The following is a 22,331-nucleotide window of genomic DNA, read 5'->3' as shown; positions in this document are numbered from 1 at the left end:
CCCTCTCTCTCCCTCCCTCTCTCATATTAAGCATTGGCACAGTTGTTAATGTTTGTGTGCTTTCTTTGGCTGTGTAAATGCGATTGACTATTGATATCTGCTGCACATACTGTTTCTCTCTACTGGGACAATAAGCCTTTTTGGCAAATGTATTTATATTTTGACTTATATTTTGACTCATGCAATTGACATAATATATCTGGTACTGTGTTCTTCATTCTTAATTTATTTTCTTGAAACCACAGAATGTCAGGAGCTTGCACAAAACCGAATTTCACCCACTCTTATACACCTGTGAACTTTAACCGGTGCGACAACTAAAAAAATATATAAACTGATCTAAATTTAGACCATTAAATCATCAAAATGTATTGTTTTAGATTAATCAAAATTATCTGCAGATTGGGTGGTACAGCCTGCCCTATAACACAGTAATGAAATATCCAAGATCATTAGGGGGTTCTGGAAGATTGAACATGTATTATATGGCTAGTTTGACTACTTCAAATACTCTTTTAATGTTAAAATAACTACTCATAACTTCCATAGAAGACATGCTGACTTCTATGGAATCCAACTCCGATGGCGACAGCAGAACTTTACAATCCATGTTGTTGTGCAATGACCGGTAGGGCTGTCACAATTATTACATAATCGCCGAATCACAATTATTTGACATAATCGCAATTATTTGACATAATCGCAATTATTTTGTGATAATCGTCATAATCGTTTACATGTTGAATTTTTTTTTCTATATGTTCAAACATTTAAAAAATAGTGGAAATAGCAGATCTACAAGCTCACAACATGTCGCATCGCGACGCGTTGTGAGCTTGTAGATCGACTATTTCCACTATCAATGTTCTTTTTAAAGTGTAAAGTTGTCAAATAAGTCCTTCATTTCTTTGTATATTTAGGTTATGTGTCATATCTGCCATGTGCAACTTCAAAGCCTACAAGCCAAACAGAAATGTAATTATCAACGACAAAAACACAATGAAATCGTTGCTTGCAATTATTTGAGTGACAATTAATCATCATGTAAATCTTACATGACGATTAATTGTTTCTCAACCGCTGTGCCTGGGGACCTTTGGTGTGCCCCTGAGAAGGGTCAAGTGTGCCCCTTGAAACTGCTTGAAAGCCAGTATTGTATTTATCATTTTAAAAAATGATTTAAACAAGAGAAAACAGCCGATCTACAAGCACACAACGCCTCGCACCGCGAGGCGTTGTGTGCTTGTAGATCTGCTGTTTTCACTACTGTTGTGCGACGGCCTAGTATGATGAAGCAGGGCTTTACTTTGCGAAGAAACGTACACATTTGAAACTTGGAGATACAAGGTGTCTTCCCGACAGTGACGATATTTACACCCCCGTATTATGTTGGTGTGCCCATGGATTCTTGGGACATGAAAAGTGTGCCCATGCAGAAAAAAGGTTGAGAAACACTGATGTAAAATGTCCTAATCGTGACGGCCCTATACTGACCGGACAGAAGTAGGTGTTCTCGGCGACGTGCTTGGCCACGCGGGCGTTCTCCGCCGACAGGGCCATGATGAGCAGCAGCGCGTCGCGGGCCTGCTGGCCCACCGTGCCCTCGCGGTGGATGAAGGGGATGAGCAGCGAGAAGATGAGGAAGTTGGCGGCGCCCTGGTCCTCGCTGGTGTGGAAGAACAGCTCCAGCACCGACGGGTCCTTGGCCAGCACGCAGCACAGCTGGTGGAGCAGCAGGACCAGCTCCGCCTCCACCTGGGGGGGTGGAGGGGGGGGGGGGGGATGCATGGATTAAAGTACATTTACTACAAAAAACGTTGCCCTGGCCTACAATGCCAAAGTGCAGTAACTGTGCAAAGAATCAAACTGTTTCGCTCTACATGAAATAACTTTGCTGAAAATAGAAGATCATGTTGCCTGAAGTGTTTAAACGGGCCAGCCAAATAGGTTATTGGTATCAGAGGTCGCGCTAGGATTTTTAACAGCCGGTCACCGTGACCGGCATGATAAAAATGTACCGGACATCTGAAGAAAATACCGGACATAATCATTTTAATGCATAAATTACAAGCAGGTGTACAAACAGCCAATAGCAACAGTTAAAGTAGTCTATTAGGCCTACTCACTGCATAGTTGGGACTGAAAACGAATTGAATGAAAAAGTAGGCTAAAAAGAAAGAAAGAAAAAAAAACGCTTCAATCTCGCATAAGGGAATTAATTATTGGACTAATCGCGCAGGCTGTCTGCATGTGGCACACTGCTTTCACAACAAGTTATTTCTGTCATCATCTTTCATGCCAACAGTAGGCCTACAATACCATGTCTTGACTTAAGAATATTGAAACATAGCATTTGCTTCATAAGGAAAGGTTGATAGATTCATCTGATCTGACCAGCAATGAATCCAATAGGCTACTCACTGTCGAGTGGTGACACAGACAGACAGTGCGTCCGTGCGCATGTTATGCAACTTTAGGAGAGTTGAAAAGGCTCCTACTGTCTCCACTCCATCTCCTCATAAAGAACTTCAAACAAGTGTATAATGTTTGTTCATATGGGTTGATTGCTGACCGTGCGTGCATTCCTTAATTCCCATGGCTTTACATGCAGTGCATGTCGCAAACTGACACTGAAATGAGCGAGCGAGTGAGCGAGAGAGAGAGAGAGAGGGAGAGCAGACGGGCGAGCGAGCGAGCGCGAGAGAGAGAGAGAGAGAGAGAGAGAGAGAGAGAGAGAGAGAGAGAGAGAGAGAGAGAGAGAGAGATAGAGGCAGCCTGCGCATGAGGAGCAGACGGCGATAATGATAAATGACCATTGGTTTTTCAATCGGTCAGAATGTCCGGGAGGAATTTTATTTTCCGGTCTTGGCCATAAAAAAACGGTCAAAACCGGCAATTACCGGTCTAACGCGATCTGTGATTGGTATATAAGTGATATTGCATATCGGTTCATGAGGTCAAATCATGTAGGCAGGTTTGACCTTTGAGACACATAATTAAGTCAATGTGTGCAATAATGTAGTTAATGCTCAGCACAAAGTACAGTTTTGATGCACTTTTACTTTAGTTTAACTTAGGTTCCTGCGAAAGCATTAGGGGTGGATATTGGCAAGAATCTCACGATGCAATATGTATCACGATACTTGGGTCACGATGCAATAGTATCACGATAACTTGCGAATCTTTGCGATATGATACTATTGCGATACTATTGCGATATATCAGCTTTAAAAGCTGAAGGCGCTGCTCTAATGTTGTTGTCTTCGTTGTTCGCAGCCATTTTCTCAAGAGACCTCACTCAATGGACCGTGGGAAGGGGAAGTAGCTACTATAGTACAGCGACATCTAGAGGCAGCGGAGTGTCAGGACCAGATGTCTACCATTGGTTCCTATGCATGGGAACATTTTTTATTTTTATAAGTATCGCGATACTACTGCCTGAAGTATCGATACAGTATTGGCAAATAAACTATTGCGATGTATTGCGATATCGATTATATTGCCCACCCCTAGAAAGCATACATGCATATATTATGCAATTAAGCCCCACTTTGTTTATACTTCGTCTATTGAAAATAGCTGATCTACAAACTCACAACGCGTCACATGTGCGACACGTTATGAACAAATGAGATCTTTACAAATGTTAAAAAACTTGTACTTTTGGTACTTTTCCTATTATTCTGATGCCAATACTTTTGTACTTTAACCCGAGCCAAAGTGTTACTGGAATCATTCGAGCGCCTTCTTCCACTCTTCACACTGACCTCCGGCGCCCCGGCGGCGGTGCCCGAGCACGACGACAGCAGCATCATGAGCGGCCGCAGCACGGGCTTGTGATGCAGCAGCGGCTGGCGCGCCTGGCCCACCAGCATCTCGTACATCTTCAGCTGCTCCAGTTTCATGTCGTCGGTGAACTGGCGGCGGAGGCTCCACACGAACAGGCGCTCCATCACGTTCTCCATCACCTGGAGAACAGGGAAAGTCGTTTATACCGGCTGCTCTCAAGCTATGCAATGAGACACTAGGGCATTCACCAAATATTAGAATATTCGAATATCAAAGTCACTATTCGACGTTGTTCACCAAAGTCGAATATTGTTTTTTTTTTATATATATAGTTTATAAAACTTGGCTAGATAGGAAGTCATAAGAATGAGTTGTCAATGCCCCTGGTGGATGAATTTGTTAATGCTCTATACCAGGGGTTCTCAATCCTTTTTAGGCCCTGACCCCCAAAATAAACATATTTGAACTGGGGACCCCCACCCTGACAAGCACTTGTAGGTATTACATTTAATGTGACTCGGTTCCGCGGATAAATATTGTATTGTGAAAATAGCCGATCTACATGCTCACAACGCCTCGCAACGCGAGGCGTTGTGAGCATGTAGATCAGCTATTTTCACAATGTTCGCCTCTTGCTTACTTAATATTTGACAGTTTGGCCAGTCCTGTCGAATATTCGACTATTCGAATACTTTGAGGTCGAATAATTTGAATACTAAAAATCACTATTCGTGAATGCCCTATGAGACACACAATGGTCGCTTGACAAGGACTACCTTCCTAACCTAGGACGACTGTAGTCTTATTTAACTGGAACTAAAGTTGTACTGACTCTGACCTCTAAGGACCTTTCCAGGGAGGGTGCTCATGTGCGTCTTGCTGCGTCGGCCATTCTTGTTTTCTTTTTAGTTTTTTTCTGGCACTGCACTATTAGGTTGTGTTAGTAGTATTGAGTATTCTGCTTGTGTTTGACATGTAATGGCGGTGAGATACTTATAGCACTGACTAGCACTGACTGTTATGGACACTTTTGTTTGGCACTGTACTGTATTGACAGTTGTGCTTAACTCATTCCCTGCCAGGCCCGATAGTCCCGAGATTATTCCAATGTCTTTCCCCGCCAGGCCCGATAGTCCCGAGAATTAAAAAAAAAAGTAGAGTAGGCATGATAGCAATCGCGAAATTTCATGTTTAACCCCCATAGCAACCCCATCTTTCAAGCATGGTAGCCATTTTGGCAGCCATCTTTGTTAAACATAGTGGCTGTTATCTCAGGAATGCCTGAACGGATTTCCATTCGGATTTTTTTGTTTGAAAGCTGTGAGCAAGGTGGACACACGTGGTGCATTATCTAGGCATGGGTGTGCATGATCCGTGCACACCCAATTACATGGAAGTCTATGGAGACGAATGGCAGGTGGGAGTACGGAGGTATGTTAAAATGGCGGTCAATGTGTTAAGGATTGCTATTTTGCTTTTTTTGTTTAAGTTGGCTGTTTGACTTTGAGAATTGACTGTTTTTGACACTTAATGTATATATTCTTTGTTCCCTTTCTTTGATGTACCTTGCTCTTTACTGTACTCTGTTCTTTTTTTAGTCTTTTCATACTTCTCTGTAACTTTGTAATATCCTTATCGTCACTGTCTGGAAGAAACCTCGTATCTCCAAGTTTCAAAATTGTAATTATTTTCGCAAAGCAAAGCCCTACTTCATCATACAGGGCCGTCGCACAAAAGTAGTGAAAACAGCCGATCTACAAGCACACAACGCCTCGCGGTGCGAGGCGTTGTGTGCTTGTAGATCGGCTGTTTTCACTAGTTTAAATCATTATTAAAATGATAAACACAAAACAAACGGTTTTGGACATACAAGGTTTCCACTAGGGCTGACCCAAAAAAATCGAATATTCGAATACATGACGGTGACAGGTCATACGATAGACGATGAATGGGATCTGAAAAACTATGTGTTGGAGACCAAGGCCATGGAGGAGGCTCACACAGGTGCTAACATCGCACAAAGGCTTGGAGAAGTAGCCGACAGTTACGGTATACCCGCAGAGAAGAGAGTTGCGATTGCTTCCGATAATGCTTCCAATATGAGACTGTGTCTCGATGTGTTGAAAGGGGAGGAGAATTGGAGGGATGTCAAGTGGGTCCGCTGTGCGGGTCATGCGCTCCAGTTGTGCATCAATGCAGCACTAAAACACCACGACCCTGTCACCCGTACAGTGGGATTTGCAAGGAGACTCGTGTCTCACTTTAAAAAGAGTTCGAAAGCAACTGGGGCATTAAAAGCAAAACAGGCTGCACAGAAAGTAAAAGATCACGCACTCGTTCAAGACGTCGCAACTCGCTGGAACTCAACGTATTTAATGCTGGAGCGTCTTTGCGAGCAACGGTGGCCAATCTCCGCTGTCCTGTCTGACCCAAGCGTCACCAAAAGAGCAGACCGATCTCTGGACCTGACGACAGCCCAATGGGTCATTGCAGAGGACACTGTAGCCGTCCTTAAGCCCTTCCTCACTCTGACTGAACTGTTGTCACAAGAAAACAATGTGTCCTTATCACAAGTAATGACGATGCTGAGAAATATAAAAAGACGACATCTGAGCAAGACGACGACAGTCCCGCCACAAAAGCTCTGAAAAGTAAACTGGTGGAGGAAATTAATAAGAGGTGGACATTTTCAGACCCAACTGATGCTGCTATTCTCTGCGCAGCCATCGACCCCCGCTATAAGCGTTTATCCGGGCTGTCTGATGAGGAAAGGCGAGACGTGTACACGGAGGTGACTGCGATGGCTGATCGCCTGGCGTTATCTGACAGGTACCCTGTCCTATCATGTATATCATTTATGTTCCCCATTTTCAACTGTTTTATTTTATTTGTGACACTTGCTTTTTCAATGTAAACGCGTGACTGTTTTCTCATGTCAATAAAGCACATTTCAATTATATTGACAGGGACGAAGATGTCAATGTCGACGGCGGGGCGGCTTCACCAGCAAAGAGGGCTAAAACGGATCGAGAGAGAGAACGTGACCTCCTCTTAATGGACGACGACGATGAAGATGGACCACAGGCAGCAAAGACTGCAACTGCAGCGGAGGAACTGGATGACTTTTTAAGAGACAAAATAACGGAGACCGGTCCACTGGAGTGGTGGAAAAAAAATGCGCACCGTTTCCCCAAGTTGGCATCTGTAGCAAGGCGTCTGCTCTGCATCCCTGCCACTTCAACCCCTTCAGAGCGGATCTTTCCGCTCTGAAGGTTCCCTTTTGCCAAAGAATGTGGATACTTTGGTCTTTTTGGCACACAATCTAAAACGAGTTCAGAAGAGCAGTGAGTAGCCAGATTCCTTATGTGTCCTATAGGCTAGGTCTGGTCTAGGCTGGCTTAAAACTTTTATTTAGCCTAATACTTTTGTTTATTTTTATTTATTTATTTTTATTTGACTTCAAATGATGTCTCAGTCTTACTGTCTTTTTGTTTTATTTTGTAAAATGTTAGGCAACAGGTGCCTATTGAGCCTCATTCAAATGAAGCCATAGAAGCAGATTTATTTTTGACACACTGATAAATTGTTTTAGTAGGCCTAATTCATTGTGCTTTCATAAAGCCTCAATCAAATGATGGCGTAAGAGTTTAATGTTCTATTGAATAGAATTACGGCCAGAGAATGCCGTTTGTTAATTGACAGTATGCACTGGCAGCCAATGCTTATTCCTGATTGTGTAACCTTGGCTTTATTATGTTATCTTTGTTGTTTTTGTTACTTTGTATTTAATGCCTGTGTCAGGCCATTTAAGCGTTCATGTCGGCGCGACTGGTTTTAGGCCTAATTGTAATTAATTGTGCGTCACAGCCAGCGGTTACTGCTTTCATAAAGCCTGTTTTACTTGAGTAAAAAAAAAGTGGTTTAGATAAAATGTAAAGTTCTTTACAGAGCTATTTGTATCCTGTACAGTAGCCCTATATGGTATGTTTTACCATGTGTTTCTCTTAGGCAAGATATTTGACTCAAATCGGAATAATAAAAGGAGCTTTAGTAAATCCAGTTATGTCTATGTCTCTTACTCTATTAGCCTACTTGTACAACTGCTGTATTATTAGGCCTATTATTATTATTATTGTAATCAAAGTATCTCCATGGCATCCACTGTGTGTAGAGGGCAGCCCTTAATAGGCCGCGCATGCAGCGCAGCCTCGCACAAGCGGCAGCTTGCGCTCCGCTCCCCCCCCCCCCCCCCCCCCCCGTCGCCGTCATCGAAGCTTCGAAGTTCGCTCGATTTCGTTGAACGAACTTCGATTGCAAAAAAATCAATCGAAGGTCAGCCCTAGTTTCCACCCGACAACGACGTTATACGGCACTGCTGTGCTGCCTCCGGGCGACTGATTTGGGATAATAAAGGTATCTATCTATCTACAGTATTTACCACAAACTCCAGGATGGGGCCCATGGCCCCCGCCTGGCCCGCGTCCTCCTCCATCAGCAGGAAGAGCATGTGCTCCACGTAGTTCTGCACGGCGCTCGCCTCGTCGCCGGGGATGGGGCCGAAGCGGAGGGCGCCGCCGCCGCCGGAGCCGCTGAGGCCCATGGAGCTCAGCGAGGCCAGCGCCGAGCCACTCCGCAGAGGGTCGTGCTTCTCCAGGATCTTCACCACCTGTGGAGGGTTAAAAAACATTAAAGAGGCGGTGCCATAGTTTTGAACTTTTTCTGGTTTTCATGTGTCTAGGAAGTTGACAGCACTTCATTAGACCCCGTCCCCTGGTGTGGTTGTTATGAGCAATTATGTATTTCCTTTCTATTTGGGTTTTAGCCGTAGGCTGCCACCTTGTGGGGTCAAACGTGCCGGTCCAAAAACACAGATACTTATTAAATCACAGAATCAACCCCTCCCCTAATTACCATTCACCCAACATACGTGGGTGTGGATAACTTCAGCTGGGTCACCACCCACCATGACAAACACGCATACCAATGAACTGGTGGGTGTGGCCACATAAAAACATAATTTTAACTCTTTCTGTACACTTTTTTTGCAAAAAATCTTCCTCCTAGTATAATTATAATAGTAGATAATCATGTTTTAGAGGGGGAAAAAATCATGGCACCCGCACTTTAAGGCCCGAGGAACAAGTCCTTTGTCGCTTTAAATTATAACCACTTTAAACCATTATGTTATGCTTTAACTATTGAAAAATAGCAGATATACAAGCTCGCAGCGAGCTTGTATATCTGCTATTGTTTTAAAGGACAACTTTAGTTTTTTACAGCAAGGGTTCATATTTTAGATTGTAATTAGAGAAAAGAAAAGATGAGTGTTAAAATGTTTTCATTTACTGTTTTTCTATTGTTTTAGCGATTTTTGTATTTTGATTTCAGTGGTTGGGAGTATGCGTACAAGTGGCTAAATATGTATTTTTATACACAATAAGCCGGCGGTTTCTTTGTTACTATTTACACCAGCCCCCATAAGTCACATCTGCCCATGAAATATTGTGGTGCATCTTGGGAATGGGCTTATTGTGTCTAAAAAGACATATGTAGCCACTTGCATGCTTGCCCCCAACCTGGGGGCATGCATGCAAATCAAAATCGTTAAACTCACTAAAATGATAGAAAGAAGTAAATGAAAACATGTTAACACTCATATTTTCTCTCTGAATGTGTTGACACGATTCTATAAATGTCTTTCTTCAAACTTCTTCATGTCAAGGACCCCCAAAATGACATGTATTTGGACGTGGACTGTCTGTGTTTATCTGTGTATTTGTTTGTTTCTTTGTTTGTTTCTCTGTAATTGTATTTTTTTATTTAACCTGTATTTTCGGGATGTTTTGAGTGTTTTGGGTGATGATTCGTTCCGTTTATTGCAATTTTGTATTTGATGGATTGCAATTTTGTATTAGATGGACTGCACTGGAGGAAGCTATTACTTGTCTGTATTGTACCAACCTTTATTTCAACGCTTCAATGGAAAATCCAATCAACAAAGTAAAAAGAAAAAAGGAAAACATGATTTATTGAAATGAGGCATTTCTCTGCTTATTGGACAGTTGCTGCGGAGAGAAATGAAAGGATAGAGAAAGCCATTTATATATACTTTATGATGGAAGCTGGGGCAGGAATTATGTGTTTTTTGGCCTCTTATTACCCTCAAACTAATTATATGCCCCGTGGCCACAGTGGGTTCGATGCCCCGCCTGCACTGCCCCAGTGTCCCAGCCGCTCTCCCCGTCTCCCCTGTCGATAGGTTTTTAGACACCAGTGTCATTTGTTGAGAGTAGGAATAGGACGATATGAAAATGTTATACCACGATTATTGTGACAGAAGAAATCACGATTTACGATATTATCGCGATAATCAAAATCCATTATCCTGGGGCGGAACATTTGCCAAAAAATTGCAGATTGTGAGCTTGTAGATCGGCTATTTTTTGGCAAAGACATTTGATAGAAAGTGAAAAAAGACTGTATCAAGTACATATATTATAAGTACCTTTTACCAATTAGTCCATGGGCCAGACGAGATGTCGGTATCAAAAAGGTGGCAAAGGTTATCATGCATTTTATAAAAGCTCTATATCAGTAGATTATATTTTGGTATGATAACCCTTTCTTAGACCCAGCTAAATTGGTGTTATCAGCCGCTAGAGTTGTTGTCCCATTAACTTTACATTACAGGAAAAAAAAGCTAAAAATGAATCTGCTTTAATTAGCATAAGAGGGGTCCAACTAGGGGGTTTTCATGATGCTGAATCCATTGCAAGCATCTGTTTTGCACGAAAAACATCCGTGGGGCTAAAACGCCCCCCACAACAGTGTGAAAAGTGATGACTCATCACTAAACCATAGTCTTGTGGGACAGTTTTTAGCCCAATGAATGTTTTTTGTGCAAAACAGATGCTTGCAATGGATTCAGCATCATGAAAACCCCCTAGTTGGACCCCTCTTATGCTAATTAAAGCAGATTCATTTTTAGCTTTTTTTTCCTGTAATGTAAAGTTAATGGGACAACAACTCTAGCGGCTGATAACACCAATTTAGCTGGGTCTAAGAAAGGGTTATCATACCAAAATATAATCTACTGATATAGAGCTTTTATAAAATGCATGATAACCTTTGCCACCTTTTTGATACCGACATCTCGTCTGGCCCATGGACTAAATAGAGGGTTTAAGTGGTACCGGATGTGCAGCTCAGCAAATAAAAGGTGAATTGATCCCAGTGCATGGTGGAGGACGATATCACGATAAGTTAAATCTCCACGATACGATTATCATGAGTGTTATTTTATCACAAAAAAACGATAATATCGCGTATCGTCACATCCCTAGTTGAGATTCAGATTGCCCCCTTGCGTGCTTGAACTTTTGACTTGAGGAGTTTGGACGAATATCAGGTAAAAAAAAACATTGCTAGGGTAGTGTGGTAGTCAATGCAATTCCTGTGCAGTTGCAGCAGTAGTAGTGTAGTGTAGCATTTGTGTGCGTGTGCATGCGCAAACACGAGGGACGTGCAGAAAATGTTAGAGAGGCAGGGGCTGAAATTTCTAAAAGGGCCTTTTGATGGAAATATCGAAAATAGCAGACCTCCAAGCTCACAACGCATCGCAGCGCGACACGTTGTGAGCTTGGAGGTTGGCTATTTTCGGTGCTTGATACCACACTGAACTAAGCGAAATCAAGTGAAGGCTGGAGATGTGGCGTAACGGCATGGATTTCTACACAGAGAGGGCAATTCTTTCAACATAAGATGCTGTATTCAAGTTCAGGAGAGAGTTTGGATAAGGCAATTCTCTTGAATGCTGCCATCAGGTATGGCATGGAAAGAGGGGCATTTGCATTTCTTTCAGCATAGTGAATACTGCATGCATTCATGGTCTGGAGAGGGCACTTTTTATAGACGGGTAATAGGGCAGAGGGGCTCAAGCCCCCTTTGATGTCTATGTGTGCACGTGCCTGGCAAACACACTGAATTATGCAGTACTACAGTGTAATATGGCAATCATGCGTGATAGGAAACACGTGCTTGAGTATACATATTTTCCAGGTCCTTAACATAACATACGGTGTGAGTCAGCGTTTTCTTTTTATAGCAGTAAATATGGGTCAGCACGGCAGCAGCGCTGTGTGCTTTGGCCTCGTAATCATACAGGGTAGGACTCAACCGTACCTCTTTTCATTCAAATAACTGCAACGGTATGGTCCAGGGACATGCTGGGCCCCTGATTCAGCCCGGGAAAAAGAGTTGCAGAGGCCCTCATTGCGCGCTATAGAGAGATACCTCTCTGTAGCGCTGCTGCTACTCAAAGATTTGCCATTTCAGATCATGACAAGTGACAAGCCAGTGGGCCAATTAAATGAGTTATATTTCGTCGTTGTCGGGTGGAAACCGTTTGTTTTGTATTTATCATTTTAAAAATGATTTAAACTAGTGAAAACAGCCGATCTACAAGCACACAACGCCTCGCGGTGCGAGGCGTTGTGTGCTTGTAGATCTGCTGTTTTCACTACTTTTGTGCGACGGCCTTGTCTGATGAAGCAGGGCTTTACTTTGTGAAAAAATTTACAAATTTGAAACTTGGAGATACAAGGTTTCTGCCCGACAGTGACGATTTACTTTGTTGGCCGCCAAGCTCTCAAAATGGAACGAAGGCCAACATTTTATTTTTAATTCTTTCCTAATGGAACCGGCCGTTCGGGAGTTGCCCCGCTTTTCCCAATGGCCAGCACGTCCCTGGTACGGTCACTGTTGGGTGGAAAGGTTGTATGTCTCTAACTAGGGGTGTAACGATACATTTTAATAGCGATTCGGTACATATCACGATACATGGTTGACGATACGATACATGGACAATATTGGTTCATTCATGGCGATACGAAACGATTCGATTCAATGATTTAAAATCGATATAGTAAGAATTTAGCAACATTTTTAATCTGTGTGAAAAGTGTGGATAGTGCAGGTTTTTAAGGGAAGCATGTATTTTTATGTACGGTATATAAATAAGCGAACACAGCGATTATCTGACAAATATTTGAACACATATGGACAAACCTGCACCTTGACATGAACATAGACATTACAGAGATAGACGTACATCTATCGATAGACCATTGTAGCTATATGGAAAGGAAAAGTAATTAAACTTTTCATTTTTTCTTCTTAAAAATGCTAAATACAATGCACAAGTAGGTAGTATCGATACAATCGATTATTTGCATCGCCGACTGGATTAAGTCAAACAATACGACTCGATTTTAGCTGTTTTCATTTCAATATACTTCGATCTTTGTGAGCTTGCAGATCAGCTATTTTTGGCTAAAGAATATGGACACTTGGGTTCAAGTGGTTAATATAAAAAAGGGAAAAAAAAAAGGTTTCTATCACACAAAGATTTGGAGGACCCCCTGTAGTAACTCTGAGGACCCCCTAGGGCAGGGGTTCCCAAACTTTTTTTATCTCAGGGCACCCCATAAATATTTTTTTAATCCGAGGCACCCCTACATTATAATTTTCACTCCCAGCACCTTATATTTATAGCATATCGTCGTTGTTGGATGGAAACCTTGTATCTCCAAAACCATTCGTTTTGTATTTATCATCTATAAAATGTACTAAACTAGTGAAAACAGCAGATCTACAAGCACACAACGCATCGCATCGCGAGGTGTTGTGTGCGTGTAGATCGGCTGTTTTCACTAGTTTTCTGCGACAGTCTTGTATGATGAAGCAGGGCTTTGCTTTACCAAAAGAAGTACACATTTGAAACTTGGAGATACGAGGTTTCTGCCCGACAGTGACGATATTTTAGTGATTATGTTGCGAGGAAAACATTGAGATAATAGTCATTTTGGTTAGAACTGACTGAAAATAACTTTGTACTTCAAGTTTAAAATTATACAAAATATTGTTTTCAAGTGTCCAAATAAATTCCAAATATTATCAAGTTATCTCGCGGCACCCCTGGACTGCCGTCGCGGCACCCCAGGGTGCCCCGTCACCCACTTTGAAAACCCCTGCCGTAGGGGTCCCAGACCCCCTGTTGAATACCCTTGGTTTACATGGTATCCGAGTTTCTGTGAGGCGCATTGTTCTCGCTGCACTTCGACTATAATGTGACTGCTTACCTTATAGTCTGTTGAGTGGAGCTCATTGCTTACTCGTTCAGACCTCAACACTGTGTTAAGTCGCTCTGGATTAAGAGCGGTCTGCTAAACGCCTAAATTGTACAAAAACACACGGCCCGCCGTCCGTCCCGTCATCTGTGATGTGCAAACTAGGTCAAGTCCAGTAGAGGTCAGCTCTGTTTGGCAGAGCAGTGAAGCGGTCCATTGTGTTGACAGTCACTAGCTTGTTCTGTGTGAGTACGCGCGCGCGTGTGTGTGTGTGTGCAGGGGCGTCAATTGGGTATGGCTGGGGTATGCAGCTGCCATACCCTGGGCCAAGGGGGGAAAATAAAAGTTACTTTTACTTTTAAATATAAATCCATGAATGTCTCTTTGTCTATCTACATACGCTAAATTTAACAAAATGGTCACTTTAACAAGGTATAATAATTATATTCTCCACACTTGTATCCTCCCATCTTGACAAAATGGTATATTCCCAGGTTCCACAGCAGGTCGGCTGCACAGGTGCAATGCATTAATGTTAATTGTGCGGAATACGTTAACTAACATGCCAAGTTTAGCTGCACTTGAACAACCGTTCCAGCCCAAGAAACCGTAGAAACAGGGAAAAAAAGAAAATGTACTTCTTAAAATAAATGTATCATGCCTGTTGCTAAGGTATGGCAACATGACTGGTGTCTTGCACGCGCGCGAAGGCGCGCGTGCAAGACACCAGTCATGTTGCCATACCTTAGCTTTTTCTGAACTGACGCCACTCTGTGTGTGTGTGTGTGTGTGTGTGTGTGTGTGTGTGTGTGTGTGTGTGTGTGTGTGTGTGTGTGTGTGTGTGTGTGTGTGTGTGTGTGTGTGTGTGTGCGTGCGTGTGTGCTGTGTGTCAGTCTCTTGAGTGGAGACCATCCCCAGAGTTAAACAACAATGGTCCCAGTGTCCCCGGCCTGCCTGTGCTGCCATAGCGACATGGCAAGGCTCACAGTAACAGAACACCCAGGTAAAAGAACATGACCGGCAGAACGGCTCTGTTACAGCAAACACACACCATGGAAGGTTACTGTTGTTATCCTGTATCTGTTCGGTTATGTGACGGGCAAAGATACATTTTAATACTTTGGACAAAGTACTATTTACAGTATACTGTATATCGTCACTGTCTGGCCAAAACCTCTTAACTCCATTTTTGAGGTTTTAGATTTTTTGGCATAAATCAGGGATATTGAACAACCTTTACATCCGAGTGTTGGTTAAAATAATATTGAACCAATGCAAAGTAGTAAAAAGTGCTTGGGACAAAACCTCCTAACTCCACACTTTCTGCCAAACCAGCTAACTCCACCCGATTGGCCCTCTCTTTTTTTCATAAATATGTGCTATTGAACACCCTTTATATCTGTGTGTTGGTTACAATAATATTGAACCAATGAAAAGTAGTAAAAAGCCCTTCGGTCAAAACCTTCTAACTTCAATTGAGCTCATTTTCCTGTAAATTAACATTTTGGAGTTAGGAGGTTTCGGCCCGACAGCAGAGATAATAAAGTATACTGTATATTTAAATTATTGTAGCTGTCGAGCAAAAACTTCTCATCTCCATATTTTCACTTTTTTTATTATTTTTTAAATGAACTCGATCATGCTTACGGCGTCACACAAACAAAAGCATCTAAAGCTCGAAACGCGGCACAAAGTGGCGTGTTTTGGAGCTTGTAGAGCTTCTACTTTAGCTGCTTTCGAATTTGAATCCTGAAAAGTAACAGTTTTTTGGACATAATGAGGTCTGTGAGTGAAACGTGTGGAATTGAGAGAAAGATGACCTGACAATATATACAATTATAAATTATATACACTGTATATCAGGGGTCTTCAACAGGGGGTCCGGGACCAGGGGGTCCTCCAAATCTTTGAGTGATAGAATTGTTTTTCTACTTTTTTATATTAACCACTTGGACCCTAGTGTCAATATTCTGACACTATATCCAAAAATAGCAGATCTACAAGCTCACAACGCCTCGCGCTGCGAGGCGTTGTGAGCTTGTAGATCGGCTATTTTTGGCAAAAAGCTTTGGTGTAGAGGGGAAAAAGAGCAGACTAAGTACAGAGTGAAAGGTCAAGTTTATTAAGTATTGACGGTTCAAGTGGTTAAAATATCTGAAAACACAAATTGACATGAATCCAAAATACACTGATGATCGTGCTGTCAAACGATATGGAATCTATGAAAAGGTTGTGGGGGTCCCTGCTTCATCTCTCTCTCTCAACTAAGGGGTCCTTGGCCTGAAAACGTTGAAGAGCCCTGCTGTATACTGTATATTGGGTCCTCTCTCCTTCGTGCATGCTTGCCCAGGATGGAATCTCTCCGATGCCAGCTTCCAGTGCCCCTCTCCTGTGCCACCCCCCTCTGCCACCCTCCTGTGCAAACCTCCTGTTCCATCCTCCTCTGCCATCCTCCACTCCCAACACCGTCTAACTCCCAGCTTTCCTGCTGTCTCTCGATAAAAAAGGAACAAGACTAAAGCCTTGGTTTAAACTTAGTTGCGCGTGCAGCGTGCCGAAAAAGTGTCAGGATCTACAATCTCACATGTGGAACGCTGTGGGCTCATATATAGGCTATTACGGAAATACTCATTATTGGCACAGACGCTCAGAGACTTGCAATAACCAACAACCTTGGAAATTTGTCATTACATGTGAAAACAACTGTCAGAAACCTGGGTGTAATCTTTGACCCGGTCCTCAATTTTGAAAAACACATTAGTAATGTCACAAAAATATCTTTTTATCATTTGCGAAATATTGCCAGAGTCAGATCATTCCTCTGTTTAGAGGATGCCAAGAAACTGACCCATGCCTTTGTTTTATCTAGATTAGATTATTGCAATGCACTTTATACAGGCCTGCCAAAGAAAACAATAGACCGGTTACAACTCATCCAAAATGCAGCTGCTAGAATACTAACAAATACCAGGAAAAGGGACCACATCACCCCGGTACTTGCATCTTTGCACTGGCTCCCTGTTAAGTTTAGGATAGATTTTAAAGTTATTTTACTTGTTTTTAAAGCCTTAATGGGCTTAGCTCCCTCATATTTGAAAGACTCTTGAGAGAAATATGTCCCAGCCCGCCCCCTTAGGTCACTCGGTGCTGGACTTCTGAAAGAGCCATCAATAAATGGCAAGAAACATGGCGAGGCCGCCTTTGGTAGCTATGGACCAAAGATTTGGAACCTACTCCCCCTACAAATTAGACTGATAACCTCAGTCGATGACTTTAAGAGGCAGCTAAAAACCCACTTTTATAACCTTGCTTTTAACTGATTTAATTTTAATTACTACTTTTTTTTTTCTTTTAACTTCCTACAATGTCTTAAAGTGTTTATTGTCTTGATTGCTTTGTTTTTTAACCTGAATGTAAAGCACTTGGAAATGCATTTATGTCTGAAATGTGCTCTATAAATAAAGATTATTATTATTATTATTATTATCAGCTTAAGCATTCGAGAGAGAGAGAGAGAGAGAGAGAGAGAGAGAGAGAGAGAGAGAGAGAGAGAGAGATACAGATATCAGTGATCAAGAACGGTATTGATGTATTGTGATTAGCCTACATTGTGCCTATTTAAATCTGCACACCTGACTGCCTGACTCGAATACAGTATATTTAAATCTGCACACCTGACTCAAAATATATTTCTCTTCAGTTCAGTTCAGTTCAGTTCAGTTTATTTTTCATGCCGAATATATTTAGATCTGTGCACCTACCTGACTTGAATCTATTTACATCTGCACACCTGCCTGACTCAAACCCTTAACAACAGATTTAAATATGTGCCTACTGTATGTGATCCACATACCGTTGGTGCCTGTTGAGCGTGGCAGATTTCAGTTAGTTTTTTTCTTTTATTATTTTTTTATCTCACTCACGTCACTTTGTCTGCAGACCTCACTCATTTAGGTCCAGCAATGTAGTTTCAAATGCACATTGCAGGCGCTTTTTTTGAGAGTGAGGAAAAAAGAAGTCGTGTGACATTTGTGATCTTGGCAGGCTGCCCCAGAAAATGTGCCGGTCTCAATAGGCACTAACGGTACTAACTATTAACAGGTTAAAGGCCCTTTCCCACTGCGGCGCGATACGATAACGATATATTTCTCCATTGAAGTGGATGAGCGTGGATAACACAACGATAACACCGACATAATTGAAGTGAACGCCGACATGTCGTTATCGTTATCGGGCGCAGTGGGAAAGGGCCTTAAGCCTTGTGTTTCTACAGTACACAATACCTTCCCTTTACTCCTGTATAATTAAAAATTTAACAAATAAAGTAGGACTCCCCAAATTAACCACTTTCAACATATCTTGGTCATGTCACTACAGTATATGCAAAAAAACATTGCATTGTGAGCTTGTAAATTGTCTCTTTTTGCATAATACTTAGTCTAAAAAAGTGGTTGAATTATGTTTTAAACTCAGAAATGCAGCTATCAGCTACCATCTGATACGGTTGCCCCCCTCCCGACAGATAGTGATTGAAGTCACATGTCTGACAACCTATGTTGGCTGGAGCAGTGATTCACTGCCGCACCAATAGAGGGAAAACTAGACATGTCTGTGGACTGCTGTTGCTGATGTGACCCCTTTCTTTCTTTCTGTGACCTCTTTTTGTTTTGTTTTGCTTTGTACATTTGCTTTTATTTCATGTATATCTTGTTGCATTTGTTTTATGTTGTGTCCGGTTTTGTCTTATGTGTAGATGTTGTTTGTTAAAAAAGAAAAAACGCGGACACAGGGACTAAATTATATTGAAACCCTAAACCAATGCATGTACATGTAACCTGCTGTACCCAAATAAATAAATATAAAAAAAGAAATGCAGCTATTAAACTTGGACTTGCGTGGGTAAAACCTCCATACTGCCTTGTGGTTAATAGAAAGAACGAGGCCAGGGCCTTGCGTGGCGCCAACTCCCACAGAGGTAAACACATGCCGCGCCTCAGCCCAGACAAACAGCCAAGATTCTACTGACACTGACCACACTCAGGCTAGAGCAGTGGTTCTCAAACCTTTTTAATTTCAAAGACCCCTATAACTCTGAGAGTGTACACATGGAACCAAATATTGATGCCAAATTAAATAAATAAACAAAACAGATATGTCGAAAAAAGATAAAGCTCTCTCTCCTCTTTTAATTTTTTTTATCCCACAGTTTTGCAACCCATTTTCTCACCCAGTGCCAACTACCTAACCTGTAGTCCTGGTTTCCGCTCTCCCTAAGATAAAGCTAAGACACCCAACATGCGTTGGTATCAGGAACATTTTGTTAGTTAATTTGTTTGTTGTAGCTTTCTTTCTTATTAAGCATTTATTTGAGAGTATTAGTTGAGAGAGTCAGCCATATTGGTAAGAAATGTGTGTTACCACTGATTCTAATGAAGGCTCTGTTCTATTTAGTGTAGCACAGCGGTTCTCAAACTTTTTAATTTCAAGGACCAAATTTTAACTCCATTTGGTTCCATTTGTACCCCTGTAAAGGGCCAAATTTAACCCTCAAGGAACCATGAGGGTCCCTCTGCCCCACTCTTTCCAGGGCGCCAACATCAGTGTTGATTTTGTCGACTAAAACTTTGACGAAAAATGTTTGTCGACTGTGTTTTTTTCACTGACGAAAACTAAATAAAAACTAAGCTGTGATGACTAAAACTTAGACTAAATATATTGACAATTTCGTCAACAAAATAAAAACTAGACTAAAACGTTAGGGAGGGACTAGTGGAGAAGAGAGTCATTTTATGTTTGGTTGCTCTCAGGTGTTGCATGCTGAAAATAGCAGATCTACAAGTTCACAACGTGTCTGTGAGCTTGTAGATCTGCTGTGTAAAATCAGTCATTACGATGCCATCAAGGCCTGCCAAAATACATTTCAGTTGAATAAATCAACTGTAGATTTAGTCACCTAAAATCTTATGATATTTAGCTGACTAAAATTAGAATAAAACTTATACTTTTCAGGTGACTAAATTTTATTCAAAAGTCTAAGACTAAAACTAAATCTAAATTTGCCGTCAAAAACAACACTGGCCAACATGCACAATATCAGGACACATTTCCTCAACAATAAAGTCAAATCAAACAGGGAACACAAAGGCATTGTGTGCCTGTGTGTTATGCCTCCCAATCATTCGGCTATTGGATCACCCTCTACTAAAGAAACTTTGAGAACCAGCTTAGCTTAGCTGGAAATTCCTTTCTTTTCTGCAAATTAAGCCTCACCGGGTTTAAACATGGGAAGTTAAGCTACATTTGGGTATTAAACTGGGTCAGTCTGTCAACATGCTGATGGGGAAGGTTGGCGTAATAAGCCTTAGATCAGTGTTTCTCAACCACTGTGCCTGGGGACCTTTGGTGTGCCCCTGAGAATAGAATGGTCAAGTGTGCCCCTTGAAACTGCTTGAAAGCCAGTATTGTATTTATCATTTTAAAAATGATTTAAACTAGTGAAAACAGCCGATCTACAAGCACACAACGCCTCGCGGTGCGAGGCGTTGTGTGCTTGTAGATCTGCTGTTTTCGCTACTGTTGTGTGACAGCCTTGTATGATGAAGCAACTTTGCGAAGAAACGTACAAATACAAGGTTTCTTCCCAACAGTGACGATATTTACACCCCCGTATTATGTTGGTGTGCCCATGGATTCTTTATATATTATATGTTATACGACTATGTTATACGACCGATGGAAATCCGACCTCAACATTCCTAAAGAAACATTCCTTGTTTCTTTATTTTTGTAAAAAAAAAAGAAAACTCTATCCACAACTTTCCAACATCCCATTGTGCATTGCGCAGAAAGCGAGCGGCATTTCCGGCGTGAGCTTGTATGTCTGCTGTTAACCGGAAGTGTCCCGCAGATAATGCTACAGTAAAGTCTTGCGGAAACAGGTGGATATTCTAAGAAAAGGGTATTCAACAGGGGGTCCGGGACCCCTAGGCGGTCCCCAGAGTTACTACAGGGGGTCCTCCAAATCTTTGTGTGATAGAAACTTTTTTATATGAACCACTTGAAACCTAGTGTCCATATTCTGAGAACTTTAGCCAGAAATAGCACATCTACAAGCTTGTAGATCGGCTATTTTCGGCAAAGAGGTTTGGTGTAGACAGGGGAAAAAAAGAGCACGCCAAATACAGAGTGAAAGGTCAAGGTCATTACAGTGTATTGACGGTTCAGGTGGTTAAATATCTGAAAACACAAATTGACATGAATCCAAAATACACCGACGATTGTGCCGTCAAACAATGGAAACTATGGAATCCATGAACAGGTTGAGGGAGTCCCTGCTTCATCTCTCTCTCGACTAAGGGGTCCTTGGCCTGAAAACGTTGAAGACCCCTGCAGTAGACCTATATGTAAAACAGGGGTTTTCAAAGTGGGTGACGGGGCACCCTGGGGTGCTGTGATGGCAGTCCAGGGGTGCCGCGAGAAATTTGATTATATTTGGAATTTTTTGGGACACTTGACATTTTTTTTAGTATCATTTTAAACTTGATGTACAAAGTTATTTTCAGTCAGTTCTAACCAAAATGGCTGTTATCTCAATGTTTTCCTCACAGCATAATCACTAAAATATCGTCACTGTCGGGCAGAAACCTTGTATCACCAAGTTTCAAATGTGTACGTCTTTTGGTAAAGCAAAGCCCTGCTTCATCATACAAGACTGTCGCACAAAACTAGTGAAAACAGCCGATCTACAAGCACACACCCCCCCCTTGTGTGCTTGTAGATCTGCAGTTTTCACTAGTTTTGTACATTTTATAGATGATAAATACAAAACGAACGGTTTTGGACATACAAGGTTTCCACCCGGCAACGACGATATGCTATAAATATAAGGTGCTGGGAGTGAAAATTTAGGGGTGCCTCGGATCAAAAAAATATTTATGGGGTGCCCTGAGACCAAACACTTTGGGAACCCCTGCTGTATGTGATGATTACCTGAGCCCAGTGGTTCTTAAACACAATCATGCATGTCTCTGGGTCCACGCCTTTCAGCACCAGCGCCTGCTGCTGCTGCTGCTGCTGCCCAGGGTCTCTGCTGCCGCTGGCCACCATGGAGGCCATCATGCTGCTGACCAGGGCTACGCCACCGCCGACTCAACCATGTCACAGGAGGTCCTCCTCACTGCTGGCCCGATGCCACCATAACCACAACCACAGGGGGGCCCAGGGGCAAGCTGAGGATGGAAACACAAGACAACATCATCGTATATGGTGCATTAATTTAAAACCCATTTAGGGCCTAGAATTATTGAATGCTTTAACCGGTGAAAAATAGCAGATATACAATCTGCTATTTTTTTTTGAAAAAGTCGTGAATCTGAGGATGGAAACACAAGACATCATTAGGGCTGTCGCAATTAC

The 22,331-nt window shown here is 42.1% G+C and overlaps 1 protein-coding gene across 1 annotated transcript in view; it reads right to left on the bottom strand.

Annotated features, from left to right (window-relative positions):
- The window catches only part of fhip1aa (FHF complex subunit HOOK interacting protein 1Aa), a gene marked incomplete at its 5' end in the record, with an annotated part of 65,728 nt that extends 43,694 nt beyond the window's left edge, over positions 1 to 22,034 (bottom strand). The window contains 4 exons of the mRNA XM_080721823.1: positions 1,495 to 1,755; positions 3,768 to 3,968; positions 8,228 to 8,455; positions 21,906 to 22,034. Coding sequence (XP_080577949.1) covers positions 1,495 to 1,755; positions 3,768 to 3,968; positions 8,228 to 8,455; positions 21,906 to 22,034 — 819 coding nt within the window. The remainder of the gene's footprint in view (positions 1 to 1,494; positions 1,756 to 3,767; positions 3,969 to 8,227; positions 8,456 to 21,905) is intronic.
- Positions 22,035 to 22,331: the final 297 nt, after the last annotated feature.

This window comes from Nannobrachium achirus, assembly GCF_963921795.1.
Source record: "Nannobrachium achirus genome assembly, chromosome: 3".
Lineage (NCBI taxonomy): Eukaryota > Metazoa > Chordata > Actinopteri > Myctophiformes > Myctophidae > Nannobrachium > Nannobrachium achirus.
This window is presented reverse-complemented; position numbering and strand designations above follow the sequence as displayed.